This window comes from Sturnira hondurensis, unplaced genomic scaffold, assembly GCF_014824575.4.
Source record: "Sturnira hondurensis isolate 20B ecotype Veracruz unplaced genomic scaffold, ASM1482457v3 Scaffold0013063, whole genome shotgun sequence".
NCBI classification, from domain to species: domain Eukaryota; kingdom Metazoa; phylum Chordata; class Mammalia; order Chiroptera; family Phyllostomidae; genus Sturnira; species Sturnira hondurensis.
Genome location: NW_028085694.1, coordinates 4,400,039 through 4,415,560, shown reverse-complemented (window position 1 = coordinate 4,415,560; position 15,522 = coordinate 4,400,039). Strand labels below are relative to the sequence as shown.

At 40.2% G+C, this 15,522-nt stretch overlaps 1 protein-coding gene across 2 annotated transcripts in view; it reads left to right on the top strand.

Annotated features, from left to right (window-relative positions):
* Positions 1-15,221: 15,221 nt before the first annotated feature.
* Positions 15,222-15,522, top strand: part of PRKACB (protein kinase cAMP-activated catalytic subunit beta) — a 111,941-nt gene continuing 111,640 nt past the window's right edge. The window contains exon 1 of one of the 2 annotated variants that reach the window (XM_037060978.1): positions 15,222-15,521. In XM_037060978.1, coding sequence (XP_036916873.1) covers positions 15,476-15,521 — 46 coding nt within the window. In that variant the 5' untranslated portion in view covers positions 15,222-15,475. The remainder of the gene's footprint in view (position 15,522) is intronic. The other variant, XM_037060981.1, reaches the window with a different exon arrangement.

Genomic DNA, 15,522 nt, shown 5'->3' with positions numbered 1-15,522 from the left:
GCCAGGACTGAAGCCAGACTGCCTATTACCTGATGCACAGGTGGGCAAGACTTCTACTGGGTCACTTGATGACTGGTGCTGGACACCAATTTCCACGAGGGCATTTTATTTGTGGACGATGCCAAAATATTTGTTGTTGTGATGGAGGGGGGTCAAAAATGAGGGACCTCACTCTATCTTGGTTTAAAATGTATTTTAAAACCTGATAAAGACAGTTATTGCTTTTTGTTTTAGAGCTTTGCTGGCTGTTCTCTCTCATCTGCAGTTAATTGGGATTGGGATGGGCAGATGAAAGATAAGCATCGGGTTGTGGGATAGCGATGGTATTCAAATGGAAGGGGAAGAACAGTAATTATAAGGATTGTGCTGATACTGGCTTCTGTTGACTTCCAGAAGTTTTAAAGAAAAAAAAAGACAAGCGCAAGTTATTCATCCACATTGTTGTGACTCAATCGTGTTTGTTTTAGGTGCTCCTTCTCTCCTGCAGGCTGTATGAAAAGTAGACTTAAGATCTGCTTGTAAGAATGTCAGTGCTGTGATAAAGATGGAATGTCCAGCCTTTCCAGGCCTTCAACATCAAAAATAGCTTTACCAGGAAAAGGATGGAATCCTAAGACCCACACGCAAGCATGAGGCTGATATGACCAGATTACTCTGAACAGCAGAACAAAGGGCTGCCTGTCCCTTGTTAGGGGAGAGCAGTCTCCCCTTAGCTAAAAATCTTTCAAAAACTTCACTTGCAACAAGGGCCTCAAAAATAATGCTTATCATGTTCAATATCTACCTTCTCCACTTCTCACTGCATTGAGTAGGGAAATACAGTTTTTGCTTAAGGAAATACAGTTGATCATGATTATTCATGGACTCCAGATTTGAAAATCTGCCTCCCTGCTAAAATTCATTTATAACCCTCAAATCAACACTCATAGCAGTTTCATGCTCATTTGCGGTCATGCACAACTGCAAACAATTTGAGATGCTTGGCACAAATACCCATATGAAGTTGAACAAGGCCACACTCTGCCTTCTTGTTTCAGCTTGCATACTTTAAACAAGTATCCTTTTTCCAGTTTATGTAATGCCATGCTTGTTTGTTTTTCACATTTTGTACTTTTTGTTGGTGATTTTGCTGTTTAAAACAGCCCCAAAGGTAGTTTTGAAATGCTATCTAATGTTTCTAATACAAGAAAACTGTGATGTGCCTTATGGAGAAAATATGTTAGATCAACTTCATTCAGTCAGGAGTTATACAATGTTAATGAATCAAAGGTACAAATTAAATAAGGTGCCTTTAAACAGCAACACATATAAAACAAGTTTAGTTATTGACTGATGCGGACCCGGATTTGGGGTCCGCCACGTTGTGGATGAGATACGAGACAAATTCACACTGACTACTGAATCTGGTGGAGGAAAAATGTCGGTGATTGGCCTTTATTGGGTTTCTCAGCACATTACATGATGGTCCTCATTTACAGTGACAGGTTTGCTTTAGGTAGTTACCTTTTACTAATCACATCACAGAAGAAAGATATTTGCAAATGCAAATGGAAAGTGGTTGAACTGGTTATATTCCATACTAGGGAGGTTTTTAAAAAAAATTTATTTTAATTATTGTTCAAGTACAGTTTTCTGTCTTTTACTCCCACCCCAGCCCACCCTCCTCGTGCTCCCCAGCTCCCTCCCATTTCCACACCCCCTTGGTTTGTCCATGTGTCCTTTATACTTGTCCCTGTAAACCCTTCCCCTTTTCCCCTGAAATTTCCTCCCCTCTCCCCTCTGGTCCCTGTCAGCCTGTTCTCTATTTCAGTGTCTTTGGTTATATTTTGCTTGCTTGTTTGTTTTGTTGTTTAGCTTCCTGTTAAAAGTGAGATCATATGGTATTTGTCCTTCAACACCTGGCTTATTTCACTCAGCATAATGCTTTCCAGTTCCATTCATGATATTGCAAAGGGAAGGAGCTTCTTCTTTCTTCCTGCTGCATAGAATTCCATTGAGTATATGTACCATAATTTTTTGATCCATTCATTTACTGACGGGCACCTAGGTTGCTTCCAACTCTTGGCTATTGAAATTATGGTGCTATGAACATTGGGGTGCATAGGTTCTTTTGGATTGGTGTTTCAGGGTTCTTAGGATATAATCCTAGCAGTGGAATTGCTGGGTCAAAGGCAGATCCATTCTTAGTTTTCTTAGAAAGTTCCATACTGTTTTCCATAGTGGTTGTACCAGTCTGCAATCCCACCAACAGTGGACCAGAGTCCCCTTTTCTCCACAACCTCTCCAATACTTGTTGTTTGTTGCTTTGTTTATGTTGGCCATTCTGATTGGTGTACAGTGGTATCTCACTGTGGTTTTAATTTGCATCTCCCTGATAGCTAGTGATATTAAGCACCTTTTCACGTGTCTCTGGATCCTCTGTATGTCCTCCTTGGAGAATTGTGTGTTCAAGTCCTTTGCCCCCTTTTTAATTGGGTTGCTTGTCTTGTTAGAGTGGGGTCATATAAGTTTTTTGTATATTTCAGAGATTAAACCAAGAAAAAAATCCCATTTGATACAGCAAAAAGAAAAATAAAATATCTGGGAATAAACCTAACCAAGGAGGTAAAAGACCTGTATGCAGAAAACTACACAACACTGAAGAAAGAAATCAAGGAAGACACAAACAAATGAAAACACATACCATGTTCATGGATCAGAAGAATTAACATCATCAAAATGTCCATACTACCCAAAGCAATTTTCAGATTCAGTGCAATACCTATTAAAGTACCAATGGCATATTTCACAGACATAGAACAAGCACTTCAAAAATTTATATGGAATCATAAACGACCCCAAGTAGCTGCTGCAATTTAGAGAAAGAAGGGCAAAGTAGGAGGGATCACAAAACCAGATACCAATCTGTATTACAAGGCCACTGTAATCAAAACAGCCTGTTACTGGCATAAAAACAGGCACATAGACCAGTGGAACAGAACAGTGAGCCCAGAAATAAACCCAAGTCTCTATGGTCAATTAATATTCAACAGAGGGGGCAACAACATAAAATGGAGTAAAAATAGCCTCTTCAACAAATGGTGTTGGGAGAACTGGACAGGTATGTGCAAAAAAATGAAACTCGAACACCAACTTACACCATACACCAAAATAAATTCAAGGTGGATAAAAGATTTAAATATAAGCCATAGCACCATTAAAGTCCTAGAAGAAAATATAGGCAGGAAAATCTCAGATATTTCATGCAGCAACATTTTTACTGCTATGTCCCCTAGACATAAAGGAAAGAATAAACAAATGGGATCTCCTCAAAATTAAAAGCTTCTGCACAGCTAAAGAAAGTAGTATTAAAATAAAAAGGGAACCAACAATATGGGAAAACATTTGCCAATGATACCTCAGACAAGGGTTTAATCTCCATACTGGGGAGTTTTAAAATAAATTTTAGGAAGTTACAGTAAGCATTTTCTGTCTCAATTCAGGGTGAGGGAGTTTTAGCAAAAGCAAGTCTCATAGCAGTCTAGGTACAATGCAGGCCTGATTCCCCATGGGAGAACCTATCCATGGGCGTGGGTCCTATGCATCTCCAAATGAGAGCTGGGTGCACGCCATGCAGAATGGTCTCTTACAATTGATCAGTTAAGGAAAATGTTATAAACCAAGGCTACCAGAAATCTAACCTTGTACTTAACCTAGGAATAATGGCTTAGTGACTGTATAGAACATAACTACCTCAAATAACAGGAATTGACCTCAAATGAAAGGAATTTCAGGTTCTGGCTAGAAAGTACTTGGAGGAATTAGGGGAATACCTGTGGGAATACCTTGGTGGTAGTGGATGTAGGGAAATATAAGGCCGGAGAGAAGAAATTTTATTGACATGAGGAACATTTTCCATGCCTCTTGATGCAACATTCTGGCAAGGACTCCTGGACCCAGAGGTGTTCTGAAGTCTGGACATAAGGATGCCTACATAAAATGGATGAGAATGCTGGAAAGGTGTCGGCATGGTGCTGAAGAAAGGCTCAGCTGGCTCCAGGTGGGCGAATTTTGAATAGATAAATGTTAGACTGGAGAACACACCACCTGACTTGATCTCCCGGAAGAGCCCAGAGGCTACTTGCTTTGCTAGGGCAGCCAGGAACCCCCAGGAAGGAGCGCAGGGCTGACCGGCAGAGACTCTGTCATGGAACTGATTTCTGCTTATTCGTGGGAGAGTTCTTTTCATGCACACTGTAGCATAAACAAAATTTGACATTAATTCCCCCCAAAATTTGGAGTGAGATAACACAGAGAATGTACTTTGACATCAATGCAATACTACAAATTAATAACTAAACCTACCTAGAAAATCTCTTATAATTTTAGGTTTTACATTTATGTGCATGATACATTTTGAGTTAGTTTTTCTATGTAGTGCGATGTATGGGTCAAAGTTTGTTTGAATATGGCTATCTAATTGCTGTGGAACTGTTTACTTAATGACCACCGTTCTCCACTGAATGTGTAACTTAACCTTTTTGTGCCTTTGTCAAGAATCAATTGAAAATGTACACATCATTGTCTCTCTAGATTCTCTCCTCTGTTCCATTGATTCACTTGTCTATCCATATACCAACAAGCATATTCTGTTGATTACTGTATATGATAGTTAATTTTATGTTTCAACTTTACTTGGGCTAAGGAATGCCCAGATAGCTGGCACAACTTTATTTCTGGGTGTGTCTATTAGGGTGTTTTCAGAAGAGATTAGCGTTTGAATTAGTAGACTGAATAAAGAATATCCACTCACCCTCAGCAATCTGAGTGGTACTATCCAATCCAAAGGCCCAAATAGAACCAAAAAAGTGAGGGAAGGGTGAATTCTTTTTTCTGGAGCTGGGACATCCATTTTCTGCTGCCCTCAGATGACAGAACTCCTGGCCCTCAGGCCTTGGAGCTCTGGGACTTACACCACATCAACTCCCTCAGTTCTCAGGTCCTCAGACTCAGTTGAAGTTATGCCACCAACATTCCTGGTTTCTCAAGCTTGCAGTTCTGTTTCTCTGGAAAACTCTGACATCCTGTAGTTTTATAATAAATAAAACTGAGTATTCTGATCTGTAAACACAGCATATCTCTTCATTTAGTTAGTTCTTTTTTAACTGCCTATACAGTGTTTTATAGGTTTCAATTTATAGATCATGTACATCCTTTACCAGATTACTCCTAAATATGTCATATACTTCATGCTATTGTAAGTTGAATTTTTAAAATTTCAATTTTCACATGTTTATTACTAAAACATCAAAATTAAAGATACAATTTTAAAATAACAACCTGGTATTGTACAACCCTGATAAACTCATTATTCTGTCTACCACATCAGGTAACAGAATATTTCTGGGATATTTAACAACAACAACAACAAAATACGATTTTTATGATGAAGACCACCACTTTTTAGAGGAGAGACAGCATAGTCTGTTACAGTTCCAATGAAGAGAAATATTTCTTTACTAACTGCATCATAAAGGTACTATGGTAAACACTTATTGTTTTATTGAGTATTCAACGTCTATGTCATCTTTTCTTGTAAGTGGGAAGTTTCTGTTTCCTGTTGATGAGTCTCTTGAGACCACTTCCAGGGGTGTCCAAACTTTTGGCGTCTCTGGGCCACATTGGGGAAGAAGAGTTCTCTTGGGTCACACATTAAATACATAAATACTAACAAAAACAAAAAATCTCATAGTGTTTTAAGTAAAGTAAATAGTGTTTTAAAGTAAATTTATGATTTTGTGCTGGGCAGCATTCACAGATATCCTGGGCTGCATGCGGGCCGCAGACCGCGGGTTGGACACCCCTGCCTGGGGTCACCTTGCTCTGGGTAACAAGCAGAAACCTAACCCAAGGTAGGCCAATTAAATTCCCTCCCTAGAAACTCAACTGTGGGAAAAGAAACAAGACTGAAAACAGTATTTTTTTTGTTGTTCCATTGGCTTTACATTTCGTCTTTGTGGGATGACACCCAGGGCTGTGGCTCTGAGTCGAATCTGTATACTGTATTCAGAACTCCTGTACTGATCGAGCTCCCCATGTACCTGCTTTCTTTGTCTCCACAGATGTCACACTGCCACCTCACACTCTGTGAGACTCGTCTTAGTGTTTTCAGTTTGTATTCCAGTCCCTATGCCAGAGACGAGCTCCAGTTCCTCTCTGGTACCAGCTCATTTTTGTTGGCTTTGAGCAAGTTACTTAACCACAGCCAACCACTGTGTTTCCTCATCTACAATGGAACACCAAAAAGATGAACAGTGAACTTCAGATAAGGAATGTGTTATTGAACAAAGGGATTAGAATTTGGCCCCAAACGAAAACTTTATACTCTATTAGAATGACTTGAACAACTATCATATTTGTAACTTATTAACTATAAAATTCTTCATTTTTGGAAGAATTACCCTGCCCTTTGCTTAATATTTAATGTCATATCATTTGGTCTAGGACATAATACCGGACAATAATGAAAAATAGACTATATGGATTACTAGTTATTCAAGATGGTCATAATAATCTTATGATGGTTAAATAAATTCTCACTTGCATATATTTGATGTAAAGTATAACGTAAAAACAATATAGCCTGCTCATATTTTTCAACAATAATCGATTCCAGCTTATCTTTTCTGGTGATTATAAAAAAAAAACAAGTGTTACTGGCAGACAGGGGGCTTTTGAGGGTGCTTTACTTTTAAAGGACTTGGAAATCAAGTTGGTAATTTAAGTGAAAACTACAAAATAAATAACAATTTACCAACTTTTCCCCCTCTTTCTGACTTCTGAGTGAAGAGGTGACTGTAGGAAGAGGGCCAAGGCTCTTTATTTCTAAACCTTAGTTTTCTCATCTGCAAAATGGGCATATAAAATCCACTTTCATGAGGACTGAGATTACATTTGTCTCACACTGTGATACCATATGAGTTACCATTTGAGTAACCTTGGCCTTGTTACTTTATTTCCTTAAACTTTTGTTTTGCTCATTTGAAAAATGGGGCTAATGTAATGTGTTTTTGCTTATGTAGGCTTATTGTGGGGGTCATATTAAAAAATGTCATGTGAAACAGAGTGTCCAACCTGTGGCCTAAGGACCGCATGTGGCCCAGGATGACTATGAAGGCAGCCCAATATGAAGTCAAAAATTTACTTAAACCATGAGTTTTTTTGTGATTACAGGTCGCAATGTATTTAATGTGTAGCCCAAGACAATTCTTCTTCCAGTGTGGCCCAGAGATGCCAAAAGTTTGGACACCCCTGTTTTATAAAGTACTAGAAAATATAAGCATATTATTTCCAAAGCAGCTACCACTGGTACAATTTTCTTTGCTACGTAGTGCTGAATGTTCTTAGGTAAAATATAATTTAGAATGGGACTCAAAGTCTTTTCTTTGTATGACTTTCTACTTACTGTATCTGCTTTTGTAGGAAAACAAGATATAGGTTTACAAAGGTTGTGGCAAAGATGCCATTGCTCCACGCTACCCTCAGTCTCCAATCATTCAATAATAACCAAACAGTTAGGAAATATTTGCCCCTTTTAGAATGTAAAAAAAAAAATCTTGAAACATAAACAATGAATTCTCACAGAGACCTCTTTTCAATGAATAAAAAAGCAACCTGGATTTAACTACAACTAAATTATTGTGAATGTTAACGAATTAAAAACTATTTATAAATATACACCAGGGTGGACCTCCTTCCCCCAAAATAAAAATTATCTCCTGGAGGGTGGGCTTCATGTTGTACAGGTCTTTTTTACCATGTGAGTGTTATAGGAACTCACCTGTATCAGTGAACTAGCTGGTGCTGTTGTGAGAAGCTGTGTTTGTCTTCAGTGATTTTTTTGAAGACTCGATGCTTTTGCCCATTTCATGATGGGTGATTTGTGAGCGCACTTGCCCACAACTTTGCAGTGTTCAGCATTTTTTGACCAAAAATGGCCTGACTCCCATGCCCTACCCTCCCTATACACCTGATTTTGCCGAGTGACATTTTTGTTCCCCTAGATGAAAAAAAGGCCTCAAAGAGAAATGTTTTGCTGATGTGGAAGAGGTGAAGCCAAAAAAAAAAAAAAAAAGGCAAAAGCACTAAAAGGCATCAAAATCAATGAGTTCAAAACCTGTTTTGAGCAGTGGAAAAAGGCTTGATAGGTGCATTGTATCAAATGGAGAGTACTTTCAAAGTGACTAAAGTTCAAACATGTAAGTATAAATACACAATTTTTTAATAAATAAATTCTGTTTTGGGGAGCATTCCTCTTAAGTATAATTTTCCTTGATCAGAGCAGCAGTGGAAGTTACTATAAGAAACAAATAGCCCTGGCTGGTGTAGCTCAGTGGATTGAGCGCGGGCCTGTGAACCACACGATCGCAGTTCGATTCCCAGTCAGGGCACATGCCTGGGTTGCAGGCCAGTTCTCAGCAGGGGACCCAGGAGAGGCAACCATACATTGATATTTCTCTCCTCTCCTTCCCTTCCTCTCTAAAAGATAAATAAATAAAATATTTAAAAAAAGAAACAAATAATGTAAGAAAAAATAGTAAGATATGTCTAATTATTGATTATGTTTTTCTTTATTAACAATTAATTTGCTTTTTTAACCAATAAGAAAGTTAAATTGAGAGAGAAAGGGAGACACTTTGTAAAGTTGAATTTTTTGCTTATTAATTTTCCACAATGTTGTTTTGATGTATCTAACTCTGTAATCACTGTTTGCAAATTAATGGTTTATTAAACAGATGGCTGCCCTTTTATTAGAGACCTAGAATTCAAAATTATGTTAAGGAACAATTTATGCATTAACTGCTCTTGTATTATTAAAGCTGGTTTTTAAAAAGGCATACATTTTAAAACTCACCCCAATGAGGGCATTGTAAGATTTCCAGGATTCTAGAAAGATATCTTCTAGAATAAAGTATATCAAAAAAACATCTTTAATTTAGTATATATATGGCCTAATATTTATTGAAATTTCTATGCATGTTGGACAAAATGTCACAACCACAACACAAAACTAAATGTGATTTAAAGGATGTGACCCTGTCGCAACACTGTTGCATGCTGACACAAAATCTTACAACACCTAGTCCAAATCCTTCATTCTGTTATTTTAATGTTACTTGGGTTTAATGGAAACCTAGAAAAAATGAATTTCCCCAAGGAATGAACTCATTGTGCATGTACTTTTTCAAGTCAATGGGATTTCCAATGGAGAGAAAGCAGTTTACCAAGGAGTCAATAGGTTTCTTCTGATCAGTATGATGGTTAAAGGTCAGACTTTGGAGGCCAACTATCTAGGTTCAAATCTGGCTCCCGCCAAGTACTGTATTTTGCTGTATATAATGCGCACCTATGTTTTTGGCCCAAATTTTTGGGAAAAAACTTTCATTTTAATATTTTAATTCAATTTTTATTTATATTTAGAAACAAAACCAATTATTGTATACCAGGGTATTATTTTGCATATGGATATCATTACTGTTTTCTAGAGTTATACTTTTAACACATAAGCATAAATAAAATAAATAAAAACATTTATATAGATACAGGATTAGTATACCCATGTATAATGTGCATCCTTATTTTTCTCTCAAAAATTTGGGCAAAAAAGTGTTCATTATATATGGCAAAATATGGTGGCTGTGTAACCTGGGCTAAGTTGCTTAACTTCTCCGTGTCTCAGTTGCTTATAAGTAAAATGAAGATAGTAAATCAACTTATACAGTTCTTGAGTTACTATTTTTATAGTACTTAAAATACAGTATACATAATATAAACACTTGTTAAACTCATTTAACAGAATTGGTAGTAAAAAACACCAAGAAGAGCTTACTGACACACTTCTACAATTACCATTCTGTTTTCGTCAGTAATAAAAAAGACTTTTTAAAAATTCTAAGGGGGATCCAAGATGGCAGACAAGTAGGTGGAAAGTACACTGACCTTCTTCCAGGACCAATCTGTAATTGCAACTAAATTATAGAAAAATCACTCTGAACAACCAATTGAACACTAGCTGGAGAGAAGCCCTATAACCAAGGAAGAAATCACATCACCACAATGAGACTGGTAGGAAGTGTGAAGGCAGGAGAGGGCTGGCTGGGTTCCCACCGGTGGCAGTTGAAATTCTGGAAGGATTGTTCAGTGACTAGCCAGGTGTACCCCTCAGTAGTGTGGGGTCTAAACCCCAAGCTGGGCTCCCCAGCGTACAACAGCAGAACTGAGAAAGGAACCCAAATAACATCTGGCCAAGAAAAGCAACAGGGTATTTTTTTCACTAGGGAGAGATGGCTTGAGATGCAGATAGCCTCTTCAAGGGCCAATCACAAAATTTTGTTTGCAGCCACCTACCTTGGCTCTGGCAGAGGGAGGGCAGAGTTGACTAGAGGCAAGTGAGGGAAGTCTGGGGAGAGAATTGCAGGGTCAGCTGCCAGAATCCCTGTGCTGAGTCATTCCTCATATTATAGGAGCCATCTTTCTCAGGCAGAACACTGCTCTCCAAATGGCACGGGCCTGAGAGGAAGCAATAGCCCCATAAGCAGGAATCCTTGTCACTCACTCTGTGGAGCGTAAACCTGGAGTACAGCTGGAGGCTATTTCAATGATAGGCCTAGCATAAAGCCTTCAGACCAAGGCGGATCTCTGGGAGCTCTGAGACTTTAGCTGACCCTCCCCCACAGGGCCCAGTGCTGGTAATTGCCTTGGTGAGCAGCTTGGACCTCTCTCCACACACACAGGTCCAGTAGAAGGAGACACAAGTGGTGGATTGCTGATCGCTCCAAACAGGTTGCCCAGGGCCAGTCACAGGCAGCATCTGGTTTAGGTCTGTACCAGAGTCTGTGCAGATCTACCCAATACACAGAAACAAACACAAAGAAGCAGCCAAAATGGGAAGACAAGTAACAGGTCCCAAATGAAAGAATGAGAGAGTTCTCCAGAAGAACTAAATAAAAGGGAGGTAAGCAATTTATCAGATACAGAGTTTAGAATAATGATTATAATGACACTCAATAGCATGAAAAGACACAGAAACCATAAAAAAGAACCAGTCAGAAATAAGGAATGCAATATCTGAAATAAATAATACACTGGAAGGAATAAACAGTAGGTTAGATTAAGCAGAACATGGAATCACTGATTCCGGTGCTGATGTTCCAATGTCTTTCGAATCATCGGAAGACAAGGTAGAAAGAAACACCCAAGCAAAGCAGCAAAGAGAAAAAAGAATTTTTAAAAATGAGTTTAAGAAGCCTTTGGGACAACATGCAGCATAACTGCATCCACGCATCCACATCATGGGAATACCAGAAGGAGAAGAGAATGAATAAGGGATCAAGAACCTTTTTGAAGAAATAATGACCAAAAAATTCCCTACCCTGGAGAAGGAAAAAAAAGACACAAGACCAAGAAGCATAGAGACTCCCAAACAAGAGGAACCCAAAGAGGCCCACACTCAGATACATTATAATTAAAATGATAAAGGTTAAAGACAAGGAGAGAACCTTAAAAGCTTCAAGAGAAAAGCAGTTAGTTATCTACAAGGAAGACTGTCTTCTCACTTTCAACAGAAACACTTCAGGCCATAGGGTTTAGCCTGGAAATATTCAAGATGATGAAAAGCAAGGACCTACAACCAAAGATACTTAACCCAACAAGAGTATCATTTAAAATGGAAGGAGAAATAAAGAGCTCCCAAATAAGACAGGTATGTCTGCTTTTACTTCTTACTGAACATAGTACTGTAAGTCCTAGTCATAGCAATCAGAAACAAAGAAATAAAAGGCATCCAAATTGGAAAGAAGTAAAACTGTCTTTATTTGCAGATGATATAATACTACACATAGAGAACCCTAAATATTCCACCAAGAAACTATTAGAACTGATAAATAAATTCAGTAAAGTGGCAGGATACAAAATCGACATCCAGAATCAGCTGCATTTTTTTAAATATAATTTTTATTTAATTCTTGTTCACGTACAGGTTTCTGTCTTATATTCCCAACCCTGCCCGCCCCCCACCCCATGCTCCCCGCCTCCCTCCCCTTTCCACCCCCCACCCTTAGTTATTGTCCATGTGTCTTTTATACTTGTTCATGTGAGTCCATTCCCTTTTCCCCTATGATTCTCTCCCCTCTCCCCTCTGGGCCCTGACAGCCTGTTCCATATTTGAGTGTCATTGGTTGTATTTTGCTTGCTTGTTTGGTTTGTTTAGATTCCTGTTAATGGTGAGATCATATGATATTTGTCTTTCACCGCCTGGCTTATTTCGCTCAGCATAATGCTTTCCAGTTCCATCCATGATGTTGCAAAGGGTAGTAGTTCCTTCTTCCTTTCTGCGGCATAGAATTCCATTGTGTAAATGTACCATAGTTTTTTGATCCAGTCATTTACCGATGGGCATCTAGGCTGCTTCCAACTCTTGGCTATCGTAAATTGTGCTGCTATGAACATCGGGGCGCATAGGTTCTTTTGGATTGGTGTTTCAGGGTTCTTAGGATATACTCCCAAGAGTGGAATTGCTGGGTCAAAAGGTACGTTCATTTTTAGTTTTCTTAGAAAATTCCATACTGTTTTCCATAGTGGTTGTACCAGTCTGCAATCCCACCAACAGTGAACTAGAGTCCCCTTTTCCCCACAACCTCTCCAGCACTTGTTGTTTGTTTCTTTGTTTATGATAGCCAATCTGACTGGTGTCAGCTGCATTTTTATATGCCAATAATGAACTATCAGAAAGGGTGTTGGGAAAATTGGACAGATACATGCAGAAAAATGAAACTAGACCACACACAAGAATAAATTCACAATGTATTAAAGACTTAAATGTTAGACCCAAAACCATAAAACTCCTAGAAGAAAATATAGGCAGTAAAGTCTCAGACATTGCTCATAGTAATATTATTTCTAATATATCTCCTCAAGCAACAAAAACAGAAGAAAAATATAACAAATTGGACTATATTAAACCAAATAGTTTTTGCACAGCAAAGGGAACCACTAATATAATAAAAACACAACCCACTGAATGGATGAACACATTCATCAATGCATCTGCTGTGGGGTTAATATCCAAAATTTATAAAGAACTTATAAAACTTAACACCAAAAAACCCAGACAACTCACTTAAAAAATGGGCAAGGGACCTAAATAGACACTTCTCCAAAGAGGACATACAGATGGCCAACAGGCATATGAAAAGATGCTCAATGTCACTAGCCATTAGAAAAATGCAAATTAAAACAATGAGATGTCACCTCACATGGGTCAGAGTGGTGATCATCAATAAATCAACAAACAAGTGTGGTGAGGACATGTAGAAAAGGAAACCCATTTGTACTGTTGGTGGGAATGCAGGTTGGTGCAGCCACTGTGGAAAGCAGTATGGAGGTGCCTCAAAAAATTAAAACAGAACTGCATTATAACCCAGTCATTCCACCTCTAGGAATTTATCTGAAGAAACCTGAAACAACACTAATTCGAAAGAACATAAATACACCTACATTCATTGCAGCATTATTTATAATCAACAAGATAGGGAAGCAGCCCTAGTGTCCATCAGCAGATGAGATGGATAAAACAACTGTGGGACATTGACAGAATGGAATAGTATCGGCCATAAAAAAAAGATAATTTTACTCTCTGCAACAGCATGAATGGATCTGCAGAACATTTTGCTAAGTGAAATAAGCCAGTCAGAGAAAGGCAAATGTCGTATTATTTCACTCATATGTGGAATCTAATGAACAAACAGAACTAACAAGTAAAATAGAGACAGACTCATAGATGGAGAGCAGGCTGACAGCTCCAGTGCAGGGGTAGGGGGTGGACAGACGGAGCAAAAAGGAAAAAGCACTCATGGATGTGGGCAGCAGTGTGATACTTGAGAGGGGCAGTTATAAGGGGGATAAATGGTAATAGACAAAATACAACTGAAAAATTGTGACATATTTCCTCCACTGACTTTCAAGTCAGCAGGTAACCATAAAACACAATGCCTTGGGGACACAAAATAATTTACGTGGTCTCTGTCCCTCGAGTAGTTAGTCTTTTTCTTTCTTCCTTTTTTAAAAAATATATTTTAATTATGAATTTTTATAGAGAGGGAAAGGGAGGGGAAAAGGAAGGGAGAGAAACACCATGTGTGAAAAAAAAAAACATTGATGGATAGGTTGCCCCAAACGAAAAGCCGCAACCCATACATGAGCCCTGACGATTACAAGAGACCTTTGGATTTTAGGGATGATGCTCAACCACCAGAGTCACGTAGGTCCCGGCGGGAAGTTATCTTTTCTCTACACTACATAGAAAATAAATGCTCAGCGAAAAGATCAAACAAACTTGCAAGCAAAAATTAAGCTAGTGCCACATAAATTACCCGGCAAGTAAAGCTATTCGCAAATTTAAGTTCTCTAAGATGTATATTAATAAAAACGCAACTACCAATTGGGAATGCGTTTATTTTGACATATACACAGAAAACTGCTACTTACAACGCCGGACATCAATAGGCATTCTGGAGAAAGAGCAAAATTGTCCTTTGTCTCCTCCTCAGATGTCTTACAAAACCTGTGCCAGTGATCCGCGAAACCAGAGCGAATGAAAACTTGCACTGGAGACATCAAAGGGCTTGTGTCTAAGAATTGGGAGGACGACGTGGTGGGTTCAGCGAATACCTGCATCTGCAAGGCGAAGAGAAGCGCCGGATCACGATCATGATGAGTATGAATGAGATTGTTTCCGCAGCTGCAGGTGCGAGAACCAGGAATGTCACCTCGCAAGCGATCCACCCCACGGTGTGGTTATCCCTGGCAGAGGCTGAGGGCAGAAGGTGGCCTTAGGCAGGGGACTGGAGGGGAGCCACCGCGATGCGGGGCAGAAAGCAACCTAAGTCCCCGCACGGGTTCCTTTGGCGCCGCTTCAGGGCTATGGAGACTCCAAGTTCTCGGGGTCGCGCATCCGGACACCAGCTCGAACGACAACATCCGGCTCGGCGGCCCCGGACCACCCAGTCCAGCCTCCCCGGGTCCCGCTCCGCCGGGCTGACCCACCCCGGCCGGCCGCCCGCGTCCCGGGCCTGTACGTCACTTCCGGCACACGCGCCCGCCGGGGAGAAGTACCGGACCGGGCCCGCGCGCGCCGCTGCTCCCGGGCGCGCTGGAGGGCGGGGCGGGGGAAGGGGGAGTGTCTGCTTGCGGCCGCCGGTCGGTCCCCGGGCTGCCGCCGCCGCTCTCAGTGCCGCCGCCGCCGGGGTAGGGGAGTTCGCCGAAGCTCCGCGCGAAGCACCCGCCCAGGGTTCCCGCCGCTACTCAGGGCATCAGCTCCTGGAGGACTCACCGCGCTGACCTGAGCTGAAACGGGAGTTGCCGCCGCCGCCTGTGGAGCGGCGGGAGCAGCCCCAGCCCCCATTCCCCTCCCCGACCCCTTCTCTCTACCGCCCCAGTCATGGGGAACGCGGCGACCGCCAAGAAAGGCAGCGAGGTGGAGAGCGG